Here is a 26,495-nt window from a genome sequence, read left to right on the forward strand (position 1 = left end):
TGAAGTCAGACACTTAACCGGCTAAGCCACCCAGGCCCCCCCCCCCCCCCCCCACCCCCACCCCCCAAGAGTGTTAAATTAATCTTATCTGGTTCACAGGAAAGTCACAGCAAGTTCAACAATTAGTCCTGTGTTCCTTCTCTCTCTCTTTTTTTTTTTAATTAGTCAGATACCACCACACCCTGAACTTGCTTCAATATCTTATTTCTAGAAGGCACATTCTTAATTGCTTCAACATACATAATACCCACAATTAGTCCTAATTAAATTCTAGCAGCTTCTAGCAGTTCTAAAACTTTGTTGTACAGCTGTCCTGGCAAAACTATAATCTCTTTATCCTTCTGAGATTTTATATTGACTTTTTGTGCTACTTTACCTAAATCTCTTGCCAAAACTTCACCAAATGAGTTACCTAGCGATAATTCACAGAAATTTTATATTGGTGCTGCCCCGGTTTTCTCAATTCCATCAAAGAAACTTGGGTTTTATTTTTAACACGGCAAGAAATCACATCAGCTAATTATGAGCATCTTAGGATGACACATTCTTCTAGAAACACCTTGTTGACATCTCAATACACTAACAAAGGAATCAATGCAAAGTAACTTCATTAACTGGACAGCATTTCCACCAACTGTTTGTATTTACATAAGGGAAGTAATGCAGATGCTACTCCTACCTGGTGGCCACCATATCTGTGAGCCAATGGAATGGATCCAGATACTATCTTTTCACCACTCACAAGCTGGATAAAATCATCTGTTTCTGAGACAGATAAATCAAGGTCCAAAATATCTTCTAGAACTTCCTGAGGCAGGAAAAAACAAGAAAACAAACAAACAAAAAAAGCCTTACAAACCTAAGTAATCCTTTAAGAACTTTTAACAAAGGAGACTTGATGGAAGAAAGAAAATTAAAAGAAGCTCTTCCAAAAGTACATTAATATTTTTTCATGAGAGATGTATCGTACTTTATATGATTATTTACGCTATTTAGGAAAATTAGTTCTTAGTTTAAAATTTTTTATGTATTTCTTGTGATGCATGGTAAAACAATATTTTTCCTAGTTCATATTCTTTAAAGGAACTAGAAAAAAAGAAAATGTCTTATTTCTATTCCCCAATTCAATTGTATCATGAGAGAACAATTTAGAATCTATTATTAGAGCCCATTTTTAAGAATTTAACTTACTTACCCCCCTTCTTCCAAAAAGTGTATTTTCCTGTAAGATAACTTTAAGATGAAATGGAGTACTAGCTCCAGGAATCAATAGCAAAAAGTGATTTCTAAGAATGACATACTCCAAGTGTGTGTGAATTTTAAACACAAAGATAGGCATTTATCACCTGATTAACAATTCAACTCTAAAAAGTATGAACATCTTTTTAGACAAAATTTACAGTGAATTAAGTATCTGTGTTGTGAAAAAAAATCAAGCCTAACCTTTGAAACTGCTACAAGACGTACTCTTGATTTCAAAGGAGTAGGGACGGCAATTGAAAAAATACAGTTTTTCACTTTACGAACATAATTTTCTTTAACAGGATCAACTGGCAACACAGCTGATTAAAAAAAAAAACACAAAAAAACTCAGTGTTCTCATTTATTGCAAACATAGCATTAATATTCCTTAGAAGGGCTACGGTTCTTCAGGAAAATTAATTTATACCGCTATTTTCTTCCCACTTGGGTTAAAGCCTATTCTATCATTTTCAACCATAGCTATCCAATATTCATCTAATACAGTAGATGGAACCACCCAAGAAGATGGGAGATGGAAAAAGTTTAAACCAAGACACATACCCTGTCTTCAAGGATTTTCATTTATAGGAGAACAACAGGATGCACAACATATTTATAAATAAGAATGTATAAATAAAGCGGAGGTGAGCTGCATTACAATTTTACAATTATAGTACCAGCCAATTCAATGGAATCCAACCAAAAAATATTAGGCAGTTAATCACATTCTTTCTGTCCTTCAGAAAATCGTAATTACTGAAGGGAACAGATATGCACATAAATTCTAATACCAGGCAACAGATGTTTTACTAAATGTATAAAACACGTAGTAAAGCACATCTACCTTATTTTAAAAGCTGTACAAAAAAAGAGAGCTTTGAACATGCTTTAGATACTCAACATATTTTATTTTACATTCAATTTTTAAAATCTTAATGTTTTCCTAAAACCAACCAGTTAAAACAAAAAAACAGAAGACGGTAGGTGTACTACTAAAATTACAAAACAAGGGGACACAAAATTTTGTTTCTGGATAGAGATATTATCAAGATGTCAGTGTAGTCAAATTATTTAATAAACATATGGATATCCAGCCAAAATCCCAGTAGAGTTTTTCCGAAGAAACAGATCATCTTAAAGTGTAAATCTTGAAAAATAAAAATTATTTTTTTAGAGCGAAATGGGAGTTTTCCTATCATATTATAAATTATAAGAACACAATTAGCTGGGGCACCTGGGTGGCTCAGTCAGTTAAGCATCCGACTCTTGATTTTGGCTCAGGTCATGATCCCAGGGTCGTGGGGATTGACCCAGGTCGAGCTCTGCTCTAAGTGTGGAACCTGCTTAAGATTGCCTTTGCTCCTGTCCCCCACTTGCTCTAAATAAATAAATAAATAAATAAATAAATAGGAAAAAAAAAGAATATGATAACTAAAAGGTTAAGATAGATGCAAAGACCAAAGGGACTCAGTGAAAAGCACAGAAACAGTCCAAAGTAATGTTAAGAATGCTCTATATAATTAAAATGATATTTGTAATCAGTAGAGAAAGGTGGCATTGGGACAATCAGTTCAACTGTTTGGCATAACTTTTATTTGTCCCACTCAAGCCTAGGTGAACCAAATGGCAAGTTGTAACAGAAATAAGAGTGATTATCTATCTTTCCCATAGGAGTATAAAAAGAGGCAAATGTGGACCAGATTTAACCTTTACACTTTCCCCTAAATACATGGTAAAGAAGGCACATCATGGGGAACAAATGGGTAGCCAACCAAAAAACAAATGATTTTAGCATTGCCACAGAAAACCTGACAATATGATTAAAAGTAGAAGATCCAACAATGTATTTGAGTCTCTTTTAAGAGATCCACTGTGTGGAAATAGACTAAATTATAATTTATGCATTTGTTATGATGCCCTAACATTTTAATAGAGCACAGGCTATATATACTGTTCATTAATACTCATGATTTTGATTAGTCAGTCATATGTGATCATTGGTCAGGGAAAAAAAGAGGCCAGCTGCTTCAGAGGCACCCAACCCTTCCTTACCTTTGCTCCACTTTACCCAAATAATCAGTCATACACTACAAACCCAAGAGAAAATTCCAAATGTATATTAAGTCTCTAAAGATCTCAGAGATTTCAATAATTCCAAAATTAAATTCTTTAGAATTCAGTTTAGCTAAGAATATGAAATCCACAAAAACTGCTAATCTTTCAGCGCAACTATGTTTGAACCTCTTCTCTCAGTAAATGTTCTTACCACAGTCACCTTGATAATTGATCATTTATCTAATAACATCAAGATGAGATGTTTTCATGCAGTATTATGAATCAAGACACAGTTAGGATGTACATAGTATTATGTATACAGTCTCTCCTTGGCTGTATAACACCTGGTCCTACCATAGATAATGTTTTGAACAGTATCATCATTGTGGAAAGAAAATGTCTTAAAGTATAGTCAACTTTCCAACATTGAAAAAATAACTTCAAAAATGCTTTCAATTACATACTTGCTCCATTTATATCAGTCAGTACTGGTTATTTCATTCCTAGAAGTGCAGTCAAAACAACCCAAGTTGTTCCTAGCCTGTGCACAAGAGTCGGCTCTTTGGCAGTTCCTTACACAGCTCGGTGGTTTTAACTTCGTATACACATGTTTAGCCTAGTTGGGTCAAAAGAACTACTTGTATTCTGCATGTCCTATTGATGGGTTATTCTTCATCAAAAGTTTAGCTATCTATAATGTTGGAAACCTTCACAAATTTCATCTGCTTCCCCAACTTAGCCTTGCATAAGGCTATATACTTAGCCATAAAATATCTTTTTTAAAGAGCCAGATGTTTTGTTTTAACCTGGAAAACAATCTCCAAATGAAAATGGCCGGACAGAATGGTGTAGTGCTGTATCTGGGAGCTTGGCAAGACATGTAACTCTGCCATGTTTCCCTGTGTGTGAAAAAGGGCAAATGATAGTATCTAAGTAGTAGCATTGTTGTAAATAATTTATTGCTACACTTTACCATCGCAAATTGTACCTGTTGAATATTTAATATACAGACCTATATCAAGATAAGCCATAGATGTGTATAAACAACCTTTATTTGTAAAGCACCTCACATTATTTTTTACATACTACTTTTAAGATTGGTGGAAAAATCATAAAATTGGCTTATTTAAATAAGCCTTATTTTATGCTTTTATTCAGTAAAAAATAACACTTTGAATATAAATATAAAAATAATGTGCTCAGCTATACCACGGGCACTTTCACTTTTTAAATGCAAAACGCATGGTTCAAAAGAACAGGAAAAAAAAATCAGAGAATTGCAGTTGCCTATTTTGCTGGTCTGTTTCCCCATAACGGTGACTTTTTGAAGACAGATGTTTCTTTCATTCTGTATCCAAAATGCCTACACTTTCTCTCATTGGCCCTATTTGTGTCATGTTGAATGACTGCAGCACGGATTTGATGTAAGTGCGCTCTCTCATTATCATGAGAGAAGTAGATCTGGCTATAGAATTAAGGAAAGGTCTTTCTAACTCACATCAGGTACTAATCCTGTACATTCTCCGGTATCTCCCACACTGGCAAGTTACATCCAGCATTACCAAATACTAAGCAATTTCACACAGCTCAGTACACCCACGGGTGGGACTCCTACCCAGTTATGAGCAACACCGCCAAACTATGCCACCATATACCTAAAAGGTTCTCAGAGGACAGAGTCCAAAAGTCGAGAGACAAGGCTAACTTAGCTTCTGCCTCACAATAGCCCAGCTCGTGTTTCGACTTGTTTCTGGAAAGAAGCAAGAGGTGGGCACTTCCCTCGAGGTCAGGTAGCAATAGGCAGCAGACAACGCTGGGGCAGGTCACGCCAAAGAGAAGCAGCCGTGGAAACGCGAGACCCCGGATCAGACAGCAAAACGGGAATCTGATTCTTTGAGTCATAGCTCTGTCTAAATACGCGGAACAAGAGTCTGGCGCACGGTGGCAATTGTTAACAGCCGGTTCCCCGAAGATCCTTTTTTTTTTTTTTTTTTTTTTTTTTTGGCTATGTCTGATGGGAGCTCCTAGCTTCCCGGAGGGTGGGCAGGAGTTCGGGAGAAACTGCTCGTCCAAGTGAAATGTCCCGCTTAGTTACGGGGACCGGCAAGGGGCCACCCCCGCAAGTTTAGGGCAGCGGTGTCGCCTCAGGTTCCGCGTGACCCTTCCGGGGAAGCGCCGGTGGCGCTAACCCCGCTCTGGAACGAGGTACCGCAGCCCGGGGCGAGGTCGAAGCACTTCCTGTGCCAAGTTTCCGGCTCCGGGTCCCGGGGGGAAGACCGCCCGGCCACAGGCGGAGCCAGCGCTCCGCCGCGGCTTTCAGACTCGGACCCTATGGCTTCGTGCCGGTGGCCCTGGCGGCGCTGCTACTCCTGGAGGCCGGCTGCCCGGAGCCCCGGGCCCGGCTCCCCGGGCCGCACGGGGCCCCCCGGGCCGCCCGCCGCTGCCGACGGCGGCGTGCAGGTGAGGAGGCCCTGAGGCGGGCGCGGCGGCGGGGCGCAGAGGTCACCGCGCCAGTGACAGCGGCACGGATGAATATGAATGGGAACGCGCGGCAAGTGCGCCGGGGCAGGGGGCCGCGAGGCTGCGCTGCAATGGGACCCGGGGCTGGATGGGCCCCGGGATGGGCCCGAGCCCCGCCGGGCGTATGCCTGATGTTGGGGCGCCCTGCGCGAGTCTGCAAAGCGCGGTCCTGGAGACCCAGGCGCTTTGGGGTTTGGGGAAATAGCGGTGGATGAGGAGCCGGGTCTCAGGGAAAGTGGAGGGAGGGCAGCCAGGTTGTCTCCTGGCCTGTGGACCTAGTGCAGCCTGGAGACCGAATGCAGCTGTTTCCTTTCGATTTACACCCAGGGCTTCTGGAGGAGCGCTGTTAATTAGGACTTAAGAGCAAAAGGTGCTCTGAGCGCTCTGGGATCCAGCGGATCCAGGTGGGCTCGGAATAGGCGGAAGAGGCTTCGTGTAGGGCTGATGCTCAGAGTGGACCGGATTTCAGTCCTACGGTAGTTGCTTCCCGGCCCGGGAGAGCCTACCTGGACGGGGTAGAAGGTCACAGCAAGGAGAAGAGGCCTGAGGATGTCACAAGTAGAGAAACGTTGAACTTTGATTTCATGTGACCTCTTGAAGTAGAGTAAGAATCTCAGCACTAACCATGACTGCTTGACTGTCTGCCCTGCAGCCCTTGGGCCCAGTCAGTTTTCTCCCTTTCCCGCCAGTTTAGCCGCTGTAAATTGACATGTTCTGTGGCTTCATGAGTCTTTCCTGCACTGATTGACTCTCCACGTGCCATGGGTAGGCCCATATTGTTTAGAGAAACTGAGCAAAATCTATCTACTCACTGTCCTTTTTAGAGACTTCTCCAGTCACACAGTAATTATTATGTTTTCCTTTCATCCACAAGGCTCGTTTTTAAAAAGTTTATTGAATTTAGGACTTTTCTGTTTTGGTTGGCTTTGGGACACTTCATATTCCCATGTACCCTTCAGACACCATGTACCTGTATGAAATATGTAGCATTTATAAATGTCTGCTTTGTAACAAGGTGGATACATGTCACAACTTATCCAGAATGGACATTTGGGGACAGAATAGCAACTGGGCCCGCAGACCGACAGTAAAAAGAGAATATGGGAAATGGAAGTCTCTCGGCTTTGCTGGGACCCATTTCAGTACAGTCCTAGCCAGACTTCAAATACTTACAGTGTCACAGAGGAAGGCATTATTGGGAGAGATGTTGGCACCCACCATCTGATGGCACTGGATACTTGTTTTCTTGGACACTCCTTTTTATTGATTTATTTACACTCTAGTATAATTAACAGTGTTATATTGGTTTCAGATGTGCAATGTAGTGATTTGACTGTTCTATACATTACTCAGTGCTCATCAAGAGAAATGTTACTGTTGATCATCACCCTTCACCTATCTCACCCATCCCCCCACCCGCCTGCCTTCTGGTAACCAGCAGTTTGTTCTCTGTAGTTAAGAGCCTGTTTTTTGGTTTGTCTCTTTTTTTTCTTTGTTCATTTGTTTTGTTTCTTTTTATTTATTTATTTATTTTTTTAATTTTTTTTTCAACGTTTTTTATTTATTTTTGGGACAGAGAGAGACAGAGCATGAACGGGGGAGGGGCAGAGGAGAGGGAGACACAGAATCGGAAACAGGCTCCAGGCTCCAAGCCATCAGCCCAGAGCCTGACACGGGGCTCGAACTCAACGGACCGCAAGATCGTGACCTGGCTGAAGTCGGACGCTTAACCGACTGTGCCACCCAGGCGCCCCTCATTTGTTTTGTTTCTTAAATTCCACGTGCAATCCTTTGCTATTTGTCTTTGACTGACTTGTTTTGGTTAGAAAGTCAGCATTACCCTCTCTAGCTCCATCCATGTTGTTATAAACGGCAAGATTTCATTCTTTTTAATGGATAATATTCCGTTGTATATGTACCACACCATTTTTATCCATTCATCCATCAATGAACACTTGAGGTCCTTCCATATTTTGGCTATTGTGAATAATACTGCAATAAACACCGGGGTGCATATACCATTTCGAATTAGCATTTATTTTCATATTTTTTGGGTAAATACCCAGTGATGGAATTACTGGATCATATGGGAATTCTGTGTAATTTTTAGGGGGACCTCTGTGCTGTCTTCCATGGTGGCTGCACCAGTTTGAATTCCCACCAACAGTGCACAAGCTTTCCTTTGGAAAACATGGCTCCATCTTAAAGCAGAAGATACCTTGACTGAGTAGACATTAAATACTGCAGATACTATAGATATGCAAAGACTGTATTAAATGTGTACAGTGTGTTAGGCTCTGAGCTAAGACCTTTACACAACTTCTCCGAATTAATTGCAGCATCTCTCCGTGAGTAGGTATTAGCAGAAAGATGTCACAAGGTAACATGGCCAGGCAATGTTGGGATTTGAACCAAGATCCATCTTCCAAAGACCATGGTTTTAATAACTATTAGGCTGCCTAGTGGTTCAGAGCACTCCATATTAGCTGTGTAATTTTAACTCTTCGCCCCAGGTTAGATTAGGTCTCAAACTGAGTATTATAATGAAATACTGAATTTGTATGAATTAATTACAAAGGCTGAAACAAGTAGGTTAAATGTCATATAATGGTAAAATCAAAAGATCACCTCGCTTTCTTGGGACATCATAAATGTTCTTATTGGTCTAATGAATGTATAATGTTATTGTGAATGACTAGAACTCAGCCAGTCTTCCTTGGCGACTGCCTGCCTGGCAAAGTCAACCTTTATTGTCATTTTAATATGTGTAAAGCAATATGTGTTCACTAGGAAAAAGTCAGAAAATATAAAAGCAAAAAAGGAATAAAACAAAAAACTCCCACAATCCTATTTATTCAGAAATTACTATGTTTAATACCCTGGTTTATACACTTTTAAACCCCATTGTGTATCTTATTTGTGCATGCACGTATGTAAAAATTTTTGTTGCGATCACATAATACATACGGTTTTGTAGATGCTTTTTCCTTTTGATATATTGTTAACATATCTGTATATCAGTTTTTCAGGCTTGACTTTTCTGAACTTCAAGTTCCCCAGCTCTATAAAAGCAAGTACTTATGAGGGTCATAGTGTAAAAGCACTTTGTAAGACTTTATTGCAAGTAGAGTGGATTAGTTTTATTTTTTTTGCGCTAAATTTGTCCTTTTTGTCAAAATAGGTACTTTAAATACAGAGCCCCTTACCACATTAAATCGGTAAATCAGTAATTTTTTTTTTTTTTTTTTTTTTAAATAAACTCCGCACCCAAGGTGTGGCTCCAACTCACTCTCAGGACTCTTGATCTCAGGATCCTGAGATCAAGAGTCACATGGTCTATTGGCTGAGCCAGCCATGTACCCCAGTATATTAGTAATTTTTGAAATGACCGTGTCCCTGAATTCTTTAAGATCGTCAGTTTGTATCTTTGGGTCCCCCATGCCTGTCATATTTCCTGGCCCATAATAGTGCTCAGTAATCATTGGAACTAACATTTGTTGTCACCACCCCTAAATCTCTTTGTAGTCTTCTGTTCTTGATCTCTAAGTTAATATTTTCAAAATGTGCCACTGAACTCGTTTTTTAACATTACTGATCAGGCAGTACTATTTCCCAGCATGTTTCCCAGTGTTCGTGCTCACTTCGGCAGCACATACACTAAAATTGGAAGGATGCAGAGAAGATTACCACTAGCACGGCCCCTGCACAAGGGTGACACGCAAATTCGTGAAGCGTTTCATATTTTTAAAAAATAATAATAAAATAAAATAGGCAGTGTTCGTTTAGCAATGGAAATTTCCTTCCTCAACATTGAAATCTTTTTCCCTTTCACCATCCAGGCTGATGCTTGGGGGAGCTTGATTATTCTTTGTTTTAAACTGGTTGAACAATATAAATCTTTACTATTCTCTGACCAATCTTAGTTAAATGGAAGGAAATTGTTTTAAAACTACTTTTCAAATCTGAAAGGATAGATAGGAATATAGAAACTAGCTTTCTTTGGAGAAAGGGATAGATTATAGATGTGTTCTTTTCTTATATATTCCGTAATGACAAATACTGCTTTTGTAATAAGGTAATTTTATTATCATTTTTCTGAAGTTTGCAATCTACCTACAAGGGACAACTAAAGACTGTATTTATTATGAACTATGGAGGTTTTATTTATCTGGCATTATAAACAATTTTTGCATGAATATTCTTATAGGTTTCTTAATGCTTTTATTTTGTAGATGTCCTACTCTAATCTTGTGAAGAGTTTAACATCTGCTTTTTCAAATAGGTATAGTATGTCACGGTAAGTTTATAATCTGTATTACAACCACTAAAGTTATTAGCCATATTGCCAGTAAATTTCTGTTCTAAACTGTGGGGGGCTACTCCAACAAATTGAATATTTTGTCTCACTATGTGCCACGGTATCGCTCTGTGTGACCTCTGCCTTTTCAAAAAAATGGAAGTATAATAAAATTTAAACTCAGAACACAATAAACTAGTTTAGTATTTGATTTTGTGGGTTCTCGAGTTCCTGATTATAAAAATAAGCTATTTATGTATTGTTGAGCAAGAACAGAATTCTGTGTGTTCTAAATTGTAATGACCATTCATGCTTAATTTCCAGCAAGTATATGTATATGAATATGTGTATATAATTCTTACTTAAAAATGAAATTATCTCACTTAATAGAATGGCACTCAGTCTTACGTTGTGTGCTTCGTGCTTGTCCCAGGTTCCATCACACAACGTCAGCAGCGTGCTGTTGTAGTAAAACACGGAGTGGTGAGAAATACACCGATCCTTTCAAACTCGGTTGGAGAGACTTGAAAGATCTGTATGAAGACATTAGAAAGGTAAGAGAGCTTTGATAGTACTGTCAGTAATGTTGATTTCTTAGAATTGTGTACACTGTCATTGCAAACTTGATTCATGAGTGTCAAGTTTCAAATGTTTCTTGGGCAACATAGGGGGGCGGTATGGAGGGTACAGTACATGTCCCCATCCAGAGTGGCATTATCACAGAGCTGGGGAACTGAAAAAACCGGTACTTACCCTCCCTTATTCCTTCACCTGCTCCAGGCATATTGAAGTGCTTGAAGATCAGTGCCAGACTGCCCCCAAATGGGGCTTTATGTATTAAATGCTTTTATCCACAAAACTTTTGGTGGATTCTCAGATGCTGCCCAGAAATATTCATGTGCCCCTCATCAGCTTCCTTCCCTTTCAGGGTCCTCCACTTTCCTCCTCAAACCCTTACCTTACTCTCCTGTTCTCATAGCAACGGCCACTTCCTATTTAATAGACTGAGGGGAGGCCTTTAGGAGTCACTCTCTGGACACCTGCTTTGTTACCATTTACGTACCCATCTGCATGCTTTCCTCCACCTCAGTGAAGTAAATGTTCCCTCCCTTTCCAGGCCTCCTTTTGCCTCCAGCTTAGTCCCGTGCCCTTTGCCTCCTCAGTGCCTTAGGAACTAGTCCCGCCATTGCCTGTTCCCTCTCCTTTCTCTGCAGGCTCTCCCTCTTCACCTCTCTCACAGCCAGTGTTGGTGTTCCAGTTTGTTCATCCTTTAAAGAGCCATCCCTTGAGCCTTGTTCCCCCTTCCCTTCCAGTACGGTATTCCCTGCCTCTTTCTTTTGGCCCTTTCAGGTTTCCTCCAGCGTCCCTCTGCAGCTTCCTTTCCAGGCTCCCCTCTAAAACTGCCTTTGCCAGCCCATAGCTTCCGTAGCACCTTCTGCTAAATCCAGTGGACACTTGGTTTTTATCTCCTGTGACTTTATTGAACACTGGACACTGTTGACCACTCCCAACAATGTGGAACACTTCCCAAATAATATGTCTGTTCCAGGTTGAATTGTCTCTCTTAAAACCACACATCTAACTACTCCCTGGTCAGCTCCATGGAATGTCCATGACTGTCTCAAATGTAACCTATCTGAAACTCTGCTTTCCCTTCCTAATTGTTTTTTCTTGTTTTTCCTGTTCATTGAAGGTGCCGCCTGAGAACCCCAGGCAGGATCCTGGAATTGTTCCTCTTCTCCTTTCATGTCCTCCTTGTCTGTTTCTTGCCTTCCATCCCCACAGTCTAGGCCAGGCCACTGCTGCTTCTGTGGCCCTGTCACTGTTGCTCTCCTGCCTCCCCCTCCAAAGGGGGCAGCAGTGCCCCCTTTGTGCTCCCAGAGGAGCTGTGCTTATCTCAGAGCAGCACCCATCACACTGTGTATTATTGTTGTACCTCTCACCCTCTAGACTGAGCTCCTTATAGGACTCATTTTACTTTGCAATCTCTGCGTTTATTACTGTGTCTGGTACTAAAGTCGCTATCTTAGTTAAAGCCTGTCCCACTGTACTGTGTTCACCTGAGCCTGGCTGATGGTCCTCTGGGTCCATTCTTAGCTCCCATTTCTTTGGGTACATAAGCTGTGGTTCATCATAGCAAGTCCGTGAGAGGCAGGTACAGTAAACACATGTCCATCGGCTGGAAGTCTCTCCCTTCTCTTCATGAATCAAAATCCTTCTTATTCTTTAATCCCAGATCAAAGCTTATACCCTCCATTAAATAGTTGGTTCTCTAGCCCATGCTGATTTTTCCCTTCTCTGAACTTTTACTGCATTTGATTTAATTTACATTTATTTGTTTTAATTTTTTTTAATCTCACTTTTGAGAGAGAGAGAGAGAGAGAAGACAGTCAGAGTGTGAGCAGGGGAGGGGCAGAGAGAGAGAGAGAGAAATACAGAATCTGAAGCAGGCTCCAGGCTCTGAGCTGTCAGCACAGAGCCTGATGTGGGCTTGAACTCACAAACTGCAAGTTCATGACTTGAGCCGAAGTCGGACGATTAATCGACTGAGCTACCCAGGCACCCCTTACTACATTTAATTTAATTCTGTCATCGCCCAAGTTACCATTCTGAACATTTTATATTTTTAAGAAATTTTATCTTCCCAACTCAATTGTAAGCTCCTCACAGTCTGGCAAACTGTGTCTGAAACTTCCTCTGTGAACCTTTCACCTGTCTGGCCGAGTCAGGCTTACTGATCCCTGCTTCTCCCTGGCTGTCCCCTTGTCTTCCTGCCCCTGATACACAGCTTTGCCTCCCCACCCCAGACACTCCCTTAACACCTGCTTCATTGGCTCCCACACTCCCTGTCTTTGTCCTCTCCCCTCCATCTTCCAAGCTGCTACCTGCCCCTATCCAGCTGTCACTGTATCCAGCTGTTACTGGCCCAGAGTCCCTGGGCCACCTGGTACTTTCCTGCTCATCCCTGGAGTCTGCTGGAGTCACAGGGGCAGGCGGCACTGCTCACCCTTGCCCTTAGGCCACTCAGGCGGGCCAGGCATTGCTTGTGGCCCAGCTGCAGGACAGCCAGTTTTGTGACAATACAGTGTTAGCACCTTTTCCAGCTGAGTGTTGAATCTCTCAAGTGAAATGAGTACACTGAATACAACTGAGTCCACTGAAACCAAATCAGGGTTTTGTAAAAGAAATCCTGTTGACTTTTGTGCCATTGTGATGCCATATTGACACAGAGAAACTTTATTCCAGGAACTAGTCATATCTACAACCGAACTTAAGGAAATGTCTGAATACTACTTCGATGGTAAAGGAAAAGCCTTTCGACCAATTATTGTGGTGCTAATGGCCCGGGCGTGTAATATCCATCATAATAACTCCCGGTGAGTTACTGACTTTCACTCCTCTGGCGGTTTTTTTTATATTTGCCAAATCTTCCTCCCCAAGCTTGCCACTTAGTTCCCTGTTGAAGAGGTAGCATTTATCTAAGAATCCACTTTGTGGTGAGTAGTTTCTGACTTTGAGTCACCAGAGTCCACTGGTATAGGCATCTTCCTTTTCCACACTTTAATGTCCTCAAAGAACAACTTCAGCTGCAAATAAGCATTTCGAAAAGAATTTTAAAAGCCAGATTTGGTTTTCTCACTCCGAAGTGTAGAATAGCAGGGTGTATGCATACATGTAATACACACAGAGCAGTTAGTCCAAAGGTTATCATTAAAAGTCATGAGCTACGCCCACTGTGCTTCAAGTCTGGGCACCACACCCCTGAGAGCCTGCCCTCCCATGACCTTTGGAAATCTGCCAAAGAAAAATCTTAAAAGAAGGCGTTTTGACTGTTGGCCCTCAACTTTTGTGTTTTGAACATACATAAAATCGTTAAACATTGAAACCATGGTATCAAAGGAAATCTTAAAAGGAAAAAGGATTGACCTCTTACTGTAGCCAGCCATCTTTGCAGTTCCCTCATCCCCTCTACTCTTGTACCCAGTCAGTCATACTGTGTATATAGGATTGCATTCTGCTTTGTTTACTCCCAACTGTGTTTTCACTGTTTACCACGATGCTGGAGTGTCTTCGTGGTTGTTATTTTTACATCGTGTGATGTACCAATGGAAATTCCAGTACACCGTAATGTACTCATCCATTTCCCTAGGGCTGGACATCTCTGTGATATCCCCTCCTCCCAGTAGGTGGTACTTTGAGGAATGCCTCAAGAGGGTCAGGTGTTGCCTCTCAGCAGCTGCTCTCCTCAGCCGTGTCGGCCTTTTGTTCCCCGCTGCTGGGCCTCCAGCTCCAGCACAGTACGCCACCTCAGAGTGCCTCCCACCCACCCTCCGAGACTCACTGAGTGCTCACAGTGCAGCTTCAACAGACAGAGCTCTCTGGCAGTGGGCCTTTCACTGTCCTCAGGTCCGCTTCCACTTCACCGGGGAGGCAGAGCAGCAGAAATGAGCCACATTTGAATACATCTCATGTGACCTAGAGCAGGGTTTCTTGGCCTTGACGTGACTGATGTTTTGGACCAAATAATTCTTTGTGTGGGGGCTGTCATGTGTAGTATAGATGTTTAGCAGCATCCCTTGCCTCCCCCCGTGAGATGCCAGTTGCACCCCCTGCCAAGTTGATGAGCACCAAAAATGTCTCCAGACATTGCCAAATGTCCCCAGGGAGCAAAATCATCCCTGTCGAGAACCACTGGACTAGAGAGAGTGTGTGTTTATATTTTTATTTCTCAGATTTATGCGTAATACAGTCTGTTACCCTCAGAGATGACATGGGAAGGAAAACATTCTGCATCACTCCAAATCCTCTCCGGCTCTCCCCATGGTTGCAAGTTTTTTCAGTTTCCCTTACTGAAACTATAAACCATTAGTTATAGAAAACATGGGAGGATATAACACAACAAAGGCATTGCTAGTTTAAAAAGTTAAGTTCGGGGCGCCTGGGTGGCGCGGTCGGTTAAGCGTCCGACTTCAGCCAGGTCACGATCTCGCGGTCCGTGAGTTCGAGCCCCGCGTCAGGCTCTGGGCCGATGGCTCGGAGCCTGGAGCCTGTTTCCGATTCTGTGTCTCCCTCTCTCTCTGCCCCTCCCCCGTTCATGCTCTGTCTCTCTCTGTCCCAAAAATAAATAAAAAACGTTGAAAAAAAAAAAAAAAGTTAAGTTCGGGGCGCCTGGGTGGCTCAGTCAGTTGGGCGGCCGACTTCGGCTCAGGTCATGATCTCGCGGTCCGTGAGTTCGAGCCCCGCGTCAGGCTCTGTGCTGACTGCTCAGAGCCTGGAGCCTGTTTCGGATTCTGTGTCTCCCTCTCTCTCTGACCCTCCCCCGTTCATGCTCTGTCTCTCTCTGTCTCAAAAATAAATAAAATAAACGTTAAAAAAAAAATTAAAAAAAAATAAAAAGTTAAGTTCGGGGCGCCTGGGTGGCTCAGTCAGTTGGGCGGCCGACTTCGGCTCAGGTCATGATCTCGCGGTCCGTGAGTTCGAGCCCCGCGTCAGGCTCTGTGCTGACGGCTCAGAGCCTGGAGCCTGTTTCCGATTCTGTGTCTCCCTCTCTCTCTGACCCTCCCCCGTTCATGCTCTGTCTCTCTCTGTCTCAAAAATAAATAAAATAAACGTTAAAAAAAAAATTAAAAAAAAATAAAAAGTTAAGTTCGAGGGGCGCCTGGCTGGCTCAGTTGGTGGAGCAGGTGACTCTTGATTTTAGGGCTGTGAGTTCCAGCACCACGTTGTGGGTAGTGTTGACTTAAGTAAAATAAAAAGTAAGTTCAACACTGCCCTCTCTGGGGTGTTCTAGCTGTGGCCTCATTCTCCCGTAAGCGATTGGAGCAGGGCTCACCAAAGACACAGTGCAGAGGCAGTGTCCCGCGTTGGAGTGGGAGTCACAGTGGTGACATGCATTCAAGTCGTATACCACAGTATCCAGCATCTTGAGAATATTTGCTTCATAAAACCCTTTTGAATCGGGCCCATCATTAGCTAAATATCCAGCTGTGCCTCTTACAGCAAACAGATGTGTGGGAGTCGGGGAGCTTCTGGAGACCTGGGCCATTTCTGGCTGTGCTTGCTGAGAAAGACCTAGAACAACATTGACAAAAGGTAGCTGTAGATTCAGGGGCGGGAGCCACAGAGCTTGTTTGCAGCCAGTACTGCCAGAGACGTTCCCAAGCCCCAGTAGCACTAGAACCCATTCCAGTACTTCAGTTGAGAGATCCCTGCTTTGTTGTTTGACAACCCAAGTTTAATGGCTTCTCTGTGGCTTATCAGATGTTATCTTCTTGTCTGTGAAATATGTATTACATAGGTAAGTAATAATCCTGGTGAGGGTTTTAGAAAACCGAATAGAGCAGATACCTAAGAAATAGCGAGGGGGAGGGATGCCTGGGTGGCTCAGTCTGTTATGCCTCCAACTCTTGATTTTTGCTCAGGTCCTAATCATATGGTTTGTTGGATTGAGCCCCGAATTGGGCTCTGCGCTGACAGTGCAGAACCTGCTTGGGATTCTCTCTCGCTCGTTCTCGCTCTCTGCCCCTCCCCCGCTCATACATGCACTCTCTGTCTCTCAAAATAGATAATAAAAAAAAAATAGCAATGGGGATTTTAATTGATTTTTCTTTTTCCTTTATTAAGCTTTTCAGCTGTCCATTAAATATTCTTTGCTAGATTACTGAGACTTCTTAACCTGAGGTCTGTGGGTGTTATGGGGGTCTGTGAGTCCTTAGAATTGTACACAAAATTTTTTGTGTATTTCTATTTTTCGGGGGAAGGGTCTCTGAAGCTTATAATACATTCTCAAAAGGTAATACGGTCCTGAAGAGCTTAAGTCTCAATCTTTACATTTCTTACCTGTATCCTAATAACTACAGTACCTGGGCTGGTAAAGTAGGAGTGCACACAACAGATGATTCAGACTGAAAGGTCCAGAAAACAGCTGGGCTGCTTCTGAAATGTGCCACCTAGATCCTTCTTATTGAAGAACTCTTGCTTCAGTGAAGGATTCCGTGCTGACCAGGTCTCCTTGACAGAGAACATTCAATTCTCAGCCTCTTCAAGAATATGTTAGCTGCAGAAAATCCTCTTGCTGGAGGCCATGAACTTCTCAAGCCAGCCCACATTCAGGGATTGAGGGAGGTGAGGGGCCATTGTGGCTCCAGAGCACGCTATGGATGGGCCTGCACTGCAGAAACTTCTCGCTCTACCCAGGCCTGTTTCCTCCTCTCCCCCTCCCAGCTGTTGACACCCAGGGCACTCCTGGATAGACAGGCATTCTGTATTCTAAACTTCAGAGTCTGCTTCCCAGAGAACCCAACCTGCCACAGAGCTCAGCAAACTAACTGTAGGTCAGGACTTACTTTATTAAAGAAATTAGATCAAAAATGATTTCTGTAAAATCGCTCCACTCGCTGAATGCTGCAGCACAACTGTGGTGTCTCATCTTCCTCAAGCCAAACCCTCTGCTCGGCTGCCTCATTGAAGGGATCTATTCTTGTCATTGATCTTGGCACCATCCGTTCCTGTGTGGAAGTCTTCCGGCACTGGAAGTGGCTATTGCTGCTAGTGATTGGGGTGACAGGACTGCCCACATTATATTGGCCATGTGTGTATCTGCCTTGGGCATGTGTGTATCTGTCTTGATTGTGCAAATTGGGCACTCAAACAACTGAGTCATCCAGGCACCCCAGTTCACTTTCATTTTTAATGAGGGTTTTAAAGATACTGATTAGCATGTAGATGTCTGTTGGCTTAAGGAGATAACTGCAAGTTGTGGCATCGTATTGTGAAAAATTTGTAGTTGTACTTGCTGGTTGTTCAGATTCCGAATCGGGGTTCGATTTAGTCTTTACAAAACAGTCTTTGCAAAATACTGTCTCTTCAGCTTAAAAAAAAAAAAAAATACCAACTGTTTAAAGGTTTCTGTCCGTATTGTGTGTCATCTAGCCAGCTTTCAATTATATATGGTAGGGAATTTCTGACATTTAAAAATACTGCTTTAGGGGCGCCTGGGTGGCGCAGTCGGTTAAGCGTCCGACTTCAGCCAGGTCACGATCTCGCGGTCCGTGAGTTCGAGCCCCGCGTCGGGCTCTGGGCCGATGGCTCGGAGCCTGGAGCCTGTTTCCGATTCTGTGTCTCCCTCTCTCTCTGCCCCTCCCCCGTTCATGCTCTGTCTCTCTCTGTCCCAAAAATAAATTAAAAACGTTGAAAAAAAAAAAAATTAAAAAAAAAAAATACTGCTTTAAAAAGATAAATATATGGAAGCAGCAGCGCATGAGGTGCTCAGAAGTATTGAAAATGTTCAGTTATAAAATGGACTGTTAACAAGAATTAATAAAAAGCAACAGAAATTTTTTTAATGTTTATTATTATTGAGAGAGAGAGAGAGAGTAGCGCACGTGCCACTGGGGAAGAGGTAGGGGCAGAGAGAAGAGGACAGAGGATCCCAAGTGGGCTCTGTGCTGACAGCAGCAAACCCGGTGTGGGGCTCGAACTCAACGAACCATGAGATCATGACCTGAGCCAAAGTCAGATGCTCAACCAACTGAAGCACCAAGGCGTCCGTTACAAATTTTTTTTTTTTTTTTTTTTTTAAGGATCTTAAGGGGCCCCTGGGTGGCTCAGTCGGTTGAGCATCTGACTCTTGATTTCAGCTCAGATCATGATCCCAGGGTCGTGGGATTCAGCCCGGCATCAGGCTCCTTGCTGAGCGTGAAGCCTGCTTAAGATTCTCTCTCTCCCTCTGTCCCTCTTCCCCGCTCTCTCTACAATTAAAAAAAAAAAAAAAAGATAAAACGAAAACGATCTGAAAGTAGAGTCTATAATAAAGGACACCTACTGAGAGGGAGAAGATTTTGATAACCAGACGGTCATCCATTTCGTTGGTTAGGTCAAGCTCAAGTATAAGGAGAACATTAGTGAGAGCAAGAGGCCTATAGGGCTTTTAAACACATGTGCACCCTCTTCTGGCGCCTACTACACCAGGATGATTTCATCACTGAAGGAATCAACTATGCTTGGATTCGCTGTGCCCAGTCTGAAAAAAAAACCAAGTGCTGAGTTAATTCAGTAGCACCCAGAATCTGTTGCCTAGATAAGTGGTTGGTCTAAGATATCATCATGGTGGGTTGCTCCAAAGATCCCGAAACTTCTGCAGTGCTTCTTTGGTGGCAAGAAAATAAACAGCACGAACCCTGCATCACCTGTGATGCAGCTTTGCAGGCATCTGTTCTCTCTGGAGGTAAATATCAGGAGCAGCTGCTCTTGGATGTCAGTTCTGTTCTCTTGATGTCAGAACTACTGACTTCATGACTCCTGATCAAGCTTAAAACTGTGTTCTCAACCAAGAGAAATAGACTCCACTGAGTCTGGTGTGCTTGTTTGGGTTTATGAAGGTGGATAGCCAGTGAGCTCCTAATTCAGGTATCCCTCCTGCACTCTGCTATTCTTCAGATGGAAAGTACCTTTGGTGTTCATGCCAATAGCATCCTCAACATGCCTGTAAGGAATACAGGAAAAGGAAACAAGATTGCAGAGGCCAGAGACAGAGGCCAGGAAACAGAAAGATGACACCAAGCATGAAAAGCAGAGAGTGAGAGATGGTCAGAAACCCTGCGGTCCTGCTCATTCTACCTGAATGTCTCTGTGGAAGATGAGACACTTCAGTGTAGTATCACTTAGGAGGACAAAAGGAGATTTTAGACAGGTGCAGTGAAAGGTAATTTGAAGAATTTGATCCCTGACAAGGAAATGTTTGAGCACCAGCAAAAGAGGCTAGTGAAAGTAAGAAACTGTTAGGCTGGGGGTGCCTGGGTGGCCTAGTTAGTTAAGCTTCTGGCTTCTGCTCAGGTCATGATTTCACGATTTGTGGGTTCAAGCCCTGTCACGGGCTCTGTGCTGACAGCTCGGAGCCTGGAGTCTGTTTCAGATTCTGTGTCTCCCTCTCTCTCTGCCCTTCTCCTGCTCGTGCTCTGTCTGTCCCTCAAAAATAAAATAAACATTAAAAAATTTTTTTAATAAAAAATAAACTGTTAGGCTGAAAAATGGCCGCACCGAAGGTATACACATCCTCATCCTTGGAGCCTGTGTTACGTCATGTAGCAAGAAAGGGTCTTTGCAGAAGGGATTTAGTTAAGAATCTTGAAATGGGGACATTATCCAGGATTATCTGATGAGTCTTACGTGCGGTCACGTGTCTCCCTATAAGAGGAAAGCAGAGGGAGGTTGATGCACACAGAAGGGAGGGCCGTGTGAAGGTGGAGCAGAGAGATTTTGAAGATTGAGGTCCCAGGGCCATGAGCCAAAGTCTGCAGACAGCTGCCCGTGGCTGGAAGGGCTGGAAGGGTGCTCCGTGGAACTGTGTTCTGGCCTCCAGTACTATGAGAGAGTTTCTGTTGATTTAAACCACCAAGTTTGGGGGTGCCTAGCTGACTCGGTTAAGTGTCCTACTCTTGGTTTCGGCTCAGGTCACGATTTCACAGTTCGTGAGTTCCAGCCCCGCATCAGGCTCTGTGCTGGCAGTGCAGAGCCTGCTTGGGATTCTCTCTCGCGCTCTCTGCCCCTCCCGTGCGCACGCTCTCTCTCAAAATAAATAAACTTAAAAAAAAAAACACACCCAAGTTTGTGGTAATGTGTCACAGCAGCCACAGGAAACTAACACAGGCCCCATCATTACATCACGTCACATCAGCGCAGGGAGGGGCCCAGACGGGCTTCCCTCTCCTTCTGGAGGTGCCTCTTCTGTGTCCACCAGTTCTGACACGAGCAGACCAGAGGTAAAGCAGGACACATCCCACAGTCTTCATAGGCAAAGGACTCCAGCTTATAGCAAGTCAGTTCAGTGACAGAGAAAGAGAAAATCTTACCTGAGTCTATATGGATATATTGTTCAGCATGCTGAAAACTTGAATATGTGTGTTTTCATCAGGTAACTAGGAAATGCAGTTTGCCTCCTGAAGAATTTGATAGCAAAGGACTCTGCTTGCATTTTAAGTAGTGAGTTTTTTCAGACCAAACTAAAAAAGCATCCAGTCATGTCCTTTCAAATTCATAATGATGCAGAGTATAAGAGGGAAGAGAGGTCATCCTCCGTGATTTTGCATGTGAGCCGGTGAGCCATTCTGCTCTCTGAAGGGACTTGAGGAGTCATTAGCTGCTCCCTGTCCCCCTGCCCCCCTGCCAAGTTCCAGGTCATGTTTAGGAGAGTGGCCTCTTGTTTCAGAGGCAGTGCAGCAGTGGGCCAGCAAAGGCAGAGTTTTTACCAAAAACAAAAAAAACCCTTTCTCTAGGAAAGCTTCCATTTGTGGCTTGTGGTAAATCAAATGAATACCTGATAGAACAGCATTTTCCAAACTTTGCGCATCAGAATCTCCTGACATGCTTTTTCCAAATACAGATTCCTGAGCCCCATTGTCAGATTTTGACTCCTCAGTCTGCATTTTCAAGAGTATGGATTCTGACATGGTGGACAAGGGTTATATATTTAAGAAACACTAAGCTTGGCAGAGTTCTAACAAGCAAAGGGAAACACTTACTTTTAGAATTGTTAGACAAAAAGAACACTTTATAATAGAAATAGAGCCTTCTGTATAAAATACCACTTGAGAGTTCTGGTTTTGATACAGCCTCTGTAGAGTTGGGAGTAGAAACTTCTGTATATCTGCTTTTAAAGTGGAATCACATTTACTATTTAAATTTGCTACCCTCATTCATTCTGAACCAAGGTAATCAATTGGCAACGTTTGAATTTCTGTTTAGAGACAATTTTCCCACACTGAGGGTTTACTTATAATTTGTTTAAGATTTCACATTATGTATTAGTGTGGATAGGAAAAAACCATTTTATTTAAATCACATGTAAACTGAGTCAAGTGTACATGGGGTGGAGCGTGTCATTTTATGACTCCATGTATTTTTGTCTGCACTTGAACTATTCCGTTATAAAAAATGTTGCTTTAAATCTAATGAAGGGGAAAAAAACAAATACCCCAACGGGCTTGCTGAATCATCGCATACTCCGCCATGTGTGAAGTATGGGGGACACAGCCAACTTTCAGACCAAGGGGCTCCTTTTCTCAGGCTGTCTTTCCAGTCTGGCTTTTCTCAGCACCTCTCCCAGAAGCCAGGAGAGTGTGTCAGCTGTCACGGTAGGAAGTGAAAATGGTGCCCAGCTTTCTGAAGGCATGACTCAGTTTGGCACTTTGGAGCTTTCATCTTAAAGATAGTGTGAGAGTTTTCTGTAATCTGTAAATTTTGGTTCCAGCCATTATGCTGTGCTATGGACAGGCAGTGGCAGTATTTTCTGGATATAAGCTGGCACACATTAAAACTTAGTTGTGTAGGAAAAAGGATATCAAATACAATTAGAAAACATCTCAGGGGTACCTGAGGGTGGCTGTTGTTTATGTGTCTGACTCTTGATTTCAAGCTTCAGGCTCTGCACTCAGAGTGCAGAGCCTGCTTGGGATTCTCTGTCTCCCTCTCTCTGCCCCTCCCCTGCTTGCTCACTGTCTCAAAAATAAATAAACATTTTTTTTAAAACATCTGAAATAATGTCTATTCTGCATATGGGCTGTGTCACAATACCAGACAACGTTCTAACAAAGAATCCTGATTGCAGTCAGTAATTTAGCCACGTAAAATGGCCTTTCTGTATACATGTAGTCGTTGACATTTCAAAATATTTTAAGACATCTTTGTCTTTAATCTCTTGAAATTACAAAACTCCAGTGTGTCAGTGAGCACTGCCATTTCATCACAACTCCCCAGCAGGAACACCTGTCTGCCCACAGAGTTTATGATAATGGAGGCGGTGCCCACCTTAGGAAAGCATAAGGAAGGCTAGAGGCCCTCACAGTTGTTTTTCAAGGTAAGTTCTGCTACCAACTAGTAGGAAGTGTGTATTAGGCCAAAATGCCATGGTGAAAATATCTGAAAGGTGGCCTTTATACAAAACACCTGTGAATGTCTACCACTTTTCCTGTGCATTTGAACTCAAGGTAGGGTCCAGTACATTCACCTAAAAGATATTTAAGGTCCAAGCCTCCTACCGTAGGGCCTGTGAGCAGTGTCTCATCAAGGGTTTCACAACAAGCTCTTTGAAGCCATTGGAACCTTCGTTTTCCTATTTACGGTCCTGTTGTTAGAACTGGTCTCCACCCCGTGTTGCTTTACTTCTCCCGCCTCGAAAGACCATGGTGTGATCTGGAAGTATTTAGAACTGTTATGATTGTGACAGGTTAATAAATAATGCGCTGCACTTGGCAATCGATTTCTGGGCTAAAAGCAGTTGGAAGGGTCTGAGGTTTAATTCTGAAATCTTAGCTAAGAGTTGCCGGCAAAGCACCCTATTTTAAATTTATATTTAAAGTAAGATCAGAAGGTTCTCTTCAGGCTGACTTAGTGTCTGTAGTTAAATACCAGCATCTTTAATGTACTTGGGCCTCATTTTCCATAGCTTTCTGCTAAATGTGAGGCTCTAGAATAGGCACTTATCTTTTGCAGATGTTCAGCCTAGATTATTTTTTTTAAAGAAAAAGTTCTGTTTCAACATCCTTCTCTTTTCCCCCCTGAAGAGATAACGTGATGATATTTTGAAAAGTAAGAAGCTATTGAATAAGTGAAACATTTCGTTACCATGCATTTAAGTCAGGCATATGTTTTCGGTTTCAGATAATTCAGTTGGTTATTTCCCCAATTTGATTTTCTCAAAATTCAGCTTTTAAAAATTCCCATAGATGATGATTGTGATAATGATGATGATTAAAAAGGGGTACATTCCCTTTGAACTCTAAAACTCATAGCCATGTACCTTCTTGACAATGCTTATCCTGTATATTGTCTTAAAGCTGGGAAAGAAAAGTTTCCATTTCTAATGCCAGGGTGAAGTATGAATTGGAAGACCGTTGCAACAAAAGTTCTATCTGGGTGCTTGAGGTCTTCTTCCTAAACATTTCATTTAAGACAATATTAAAAGCTTTAAACATACTGATCGTTGGTTCTTTAGAATACTTTTTCAGAGTGCTTCTTAACCTGTCTCCCCTCCCCCCCCAAGCCCCAAAATCTCCTTATAACCTAATCACAATTGACGAGCTTCCCCAGACGCCCAAGACCACGATTCTAGTGCCTACAGCTGATTCTTCAGCCTCATGGCCAGACTTCTGAGATGTTTAAACTTTTTTGTTGTTAATCATACAAATTCTACTTCTGAATGTGCTGTCTACAAAATATAGCCTCGGCAGGGTAGCTCACACATTTTTAAAATGTTCTCCAAATGGTAGAAATGGCTTTGTAGGGAAGCCAAAGTGTTTATACAGTTTCTCTTAGAGAAATAAAGTTCTTTATCCTAGATCGGATGTCCAGTTTTGACAAGATGATTGCTGAGAAGGTTATAGACAGCGGCTCTGTTAAAAAGCATTGCTTTCTGTTAATTAGAGACGTGCAAGCAGACCAGCGCTCCATAGCCTTAATTGCAGAAATGATCCACACTGCTAGTCTGGTACACGACGATGTCATCGACGATGCAAGTTCTCGGAGAGGAAAACACACGGTCAATAAGATCTGGGGTGAAAAGAAGGTACGGTGTTTTAGTTTCCTTTCAATCTTCTTACCCAACTACACACTCTTTGGGTTGCATTTTATTTTTTAGATTTGTCTCATTAAAAAGTAAAGTATGCTTCCTCACATGCGGCCTTCCAAATTTCAAAATAGAATTCATGTCTTGTCTGCGTACGGACATTTGCTAATAGAGAAAACCATAGAAAGCTGAACTTAGTATTTCTGGTTATTCATAGTTTTACATAGAATTCCTTTTGGTTATTGAGAAAGAGATTTTTGTTGTTATCCAAAAAGCATGTTTCATGAGGACTCATACATTTTACTTCTGGGCTCAGAGTACCCAGATTCAGTTTGATTCTTTATCTATTGACTGCCATGTACAAGAGTGTCATGACAAGTAACTAAGTAAAGCTAAAATATATGTGTGTGAATATTATATTGTTTTAAATATAGGTACACAGAAAGATATATACACACACTGTGAAAATTCTACCTTTTGTAGAGGCTGTATAATTGAGTTTGGTTCATACATGTATATTTTAAAGGATATTTCCATAGTATTTTATCAGCATCTCTTGAAGGGGTATATAAGATGGGGACTTCTGCTTAAAGGTATTTAAATCATGTTTGAAGAACGGGAATGAAGCTGCACAAATGAATATGAAGACATATAGGCCTTTCGTGTGATGCGGGCAGCCCCCTCCACACGCACCTCCCGTGGCCGCCCTGCCTGTTTGAAGCACACATGAAACATTAGTGTGAACGAGGTTTCCCTTGGCTCGCCTTCCCCTCCCTCACACATTTATTTTTCTTCCCCTCACATATTTGTAGTACCTGGTTACCTTCTATTTTCTAATTGCCCTATGAAAAAGAAGAAATATATATTAATTGTTATCTTCACGTGCCGGTTTTGCTTTCTTGTACATGACTTTGCTGTGTAATCGAGTCCTGAGATCTCACTTATAAATCTTTTATTTCAAATTTTAAATTGAAAGGTCTTGTGTCCTATGGGCGGAATTCCATACATCAGAATGTTGTTTTTAAAAAAAAGGGTGGGGGGGAGTGCAGTTTCATTCTGGAGAGGTCATGGGTACCTTTATGACATGTCCCTGAGTCAGCTGTTCTCAGGGCCTGTCCCTAAAGCCTTAGTTAAGAGAACAAATCCTGGGGGCACCTGGGTGGTTCAGTAGGTTACACATCTGACTTTGGCTCACGTCATGATCTCACGGCTTGTGAGTTCAAGCCCAACGTCGGGCTCTGTGCTAACAGCTCGGAGCCTGGAGCCTGCTTCAGATTCTATGTCTCCCTCTTCCTCTCCCCTTCTCCCATTTGCACTCAGTGTCTCTCTCTCTCAAAAATAAACATAAAAATTAAAAAAAAAAAACCACCACCAACAACAAATTCGGGCCTTCTCCCTGCCTTGTTAGTCCCCGCTGTGATCATCTCTGCTGTTGGGGGCCTCTTTCAGCCTGTGACTGGTCTGCCTTACACAGGCCTGCCTGCAAGCCTCCTCCCCTTTACCACCTCTTAGCCAAAAGTACTGTGTGTCCATTGAAAGTCCATTCACACAGCACCTGCTCCAGGAGCCCGCGGTACCCTGCCTGGGTTCCAGCCCTTCTTTCCTTTAACCCCTCAGCCAGCATTCCCCAGTGCCCAGTCTGGAGACTTTACTTTCACAGGCTGGAACCTTCTGGCCTCTGGGATCCCCAGGGCCAGGAGAGGAAAGACGTAAAAGCCTAGAGATCCTGAGCCCTCCAGCTGCAAATGATGTACGGGTGGCTGAAGGATAGACATATATGTGCACGTATATGTCATAATGTATACGATGACTTTGTTAATG

At 42.6% G+C, this 26,495-nt stretch overlaps 2 protein-coding genes and 1 pseudogene across 14 annotated transcripts in view; 2 read left to right on the top strand and 1 right to left on the bottom strand.

Moving 5' to 3' along the window:
• LOC125918654 (protein adenylyltransferase SelO-like) overlaps positions 1-5,331 on the bottom strand; it is a 36,188-nt gene extending 30,857 nt beyond the window's left edge. For all 3 annotated transcript variants that reach the window (XM_049624726.1, XM_049624727.1, XM_049624725.1), the window contains exons 1-3: positions 4,953-5,331; positions 1,444-1,562; positions 680-808 (exon numbers count right to left, since the gene is read on the bottom strand). In XM_049624726.1, coding sequence (XP_049480683.1) covers positions 680-808; positions 1,444-1,562; positions 4,953-5,199 — 495 coding nt within the window. In that variant the 5' untranslated portion in view covers positions 5,200-5,331. The remainder of the gene's footprint in view (positions 1-679; positions 809-1,443; positions 1,563-4,952) is intronic.
• A 283-nt stretch (positions 5,332-5,614) lies between these two features.
• PDSS1 (decaprenyl diphosphate synthase subunit 1) overlaps positions 5,615-26,495 on the top strand; it is a 44,464-nt gene continuing 23,583 nt past the window's right edge. For 9 of the 11 annotated variants that reach the window (XR_007456532.1, XR_007456533.1, XR_007456534.1 and 6 more), the window contains exons 1-5: positions 5,615-5,757; positions 10,050-10,114; positions 10,548-10,668; positions 13,361-13,491; positions 24,533-24,674. Coding sequence is in view for 5 of the 11 variants with exons in the window: in XM_049624741.1 (XP_049480698.1) it covers positions 5,629-5,757; positions 10,050-10,114; positions 10,548-10,668; positions 13,361-13,491; positions 24,533-24,674 (588 nt within the window). In the remaining 6 variants the exon portion in view is untranslated. Of the gene's footprint in view, positions 5,758-10,049; positions 10,115-10,547; positions 10,669-13,360; positions 13,492-22,633; positions 22,968-24,532; positions 24,675-26,495 lie in introns of those variants that run through there. The other 2 variants (XM_049624744.1, XM_049624745.1) reach the window with 2 other exon arrangements.
• LOC125920484 (uncharacterized) lies at positions 9,451-9,563 on the top strand (annotated as a pseudogene).

The sequence above is a fragment of the Panthera uncia genome, chromosome B4 (genome assembly GCF_023721935.1).
Source record: "Panthera uncia isolate 11264 chromosome B4, Puncia_PCG_1.0, whole genome shotgun sequence".
NCBI classification, from domain to species: Eukaryota; Metazoa; Chordata; class Mammalia; order Carnivora; family Felidae; genus Panthera; species Panthera uncia.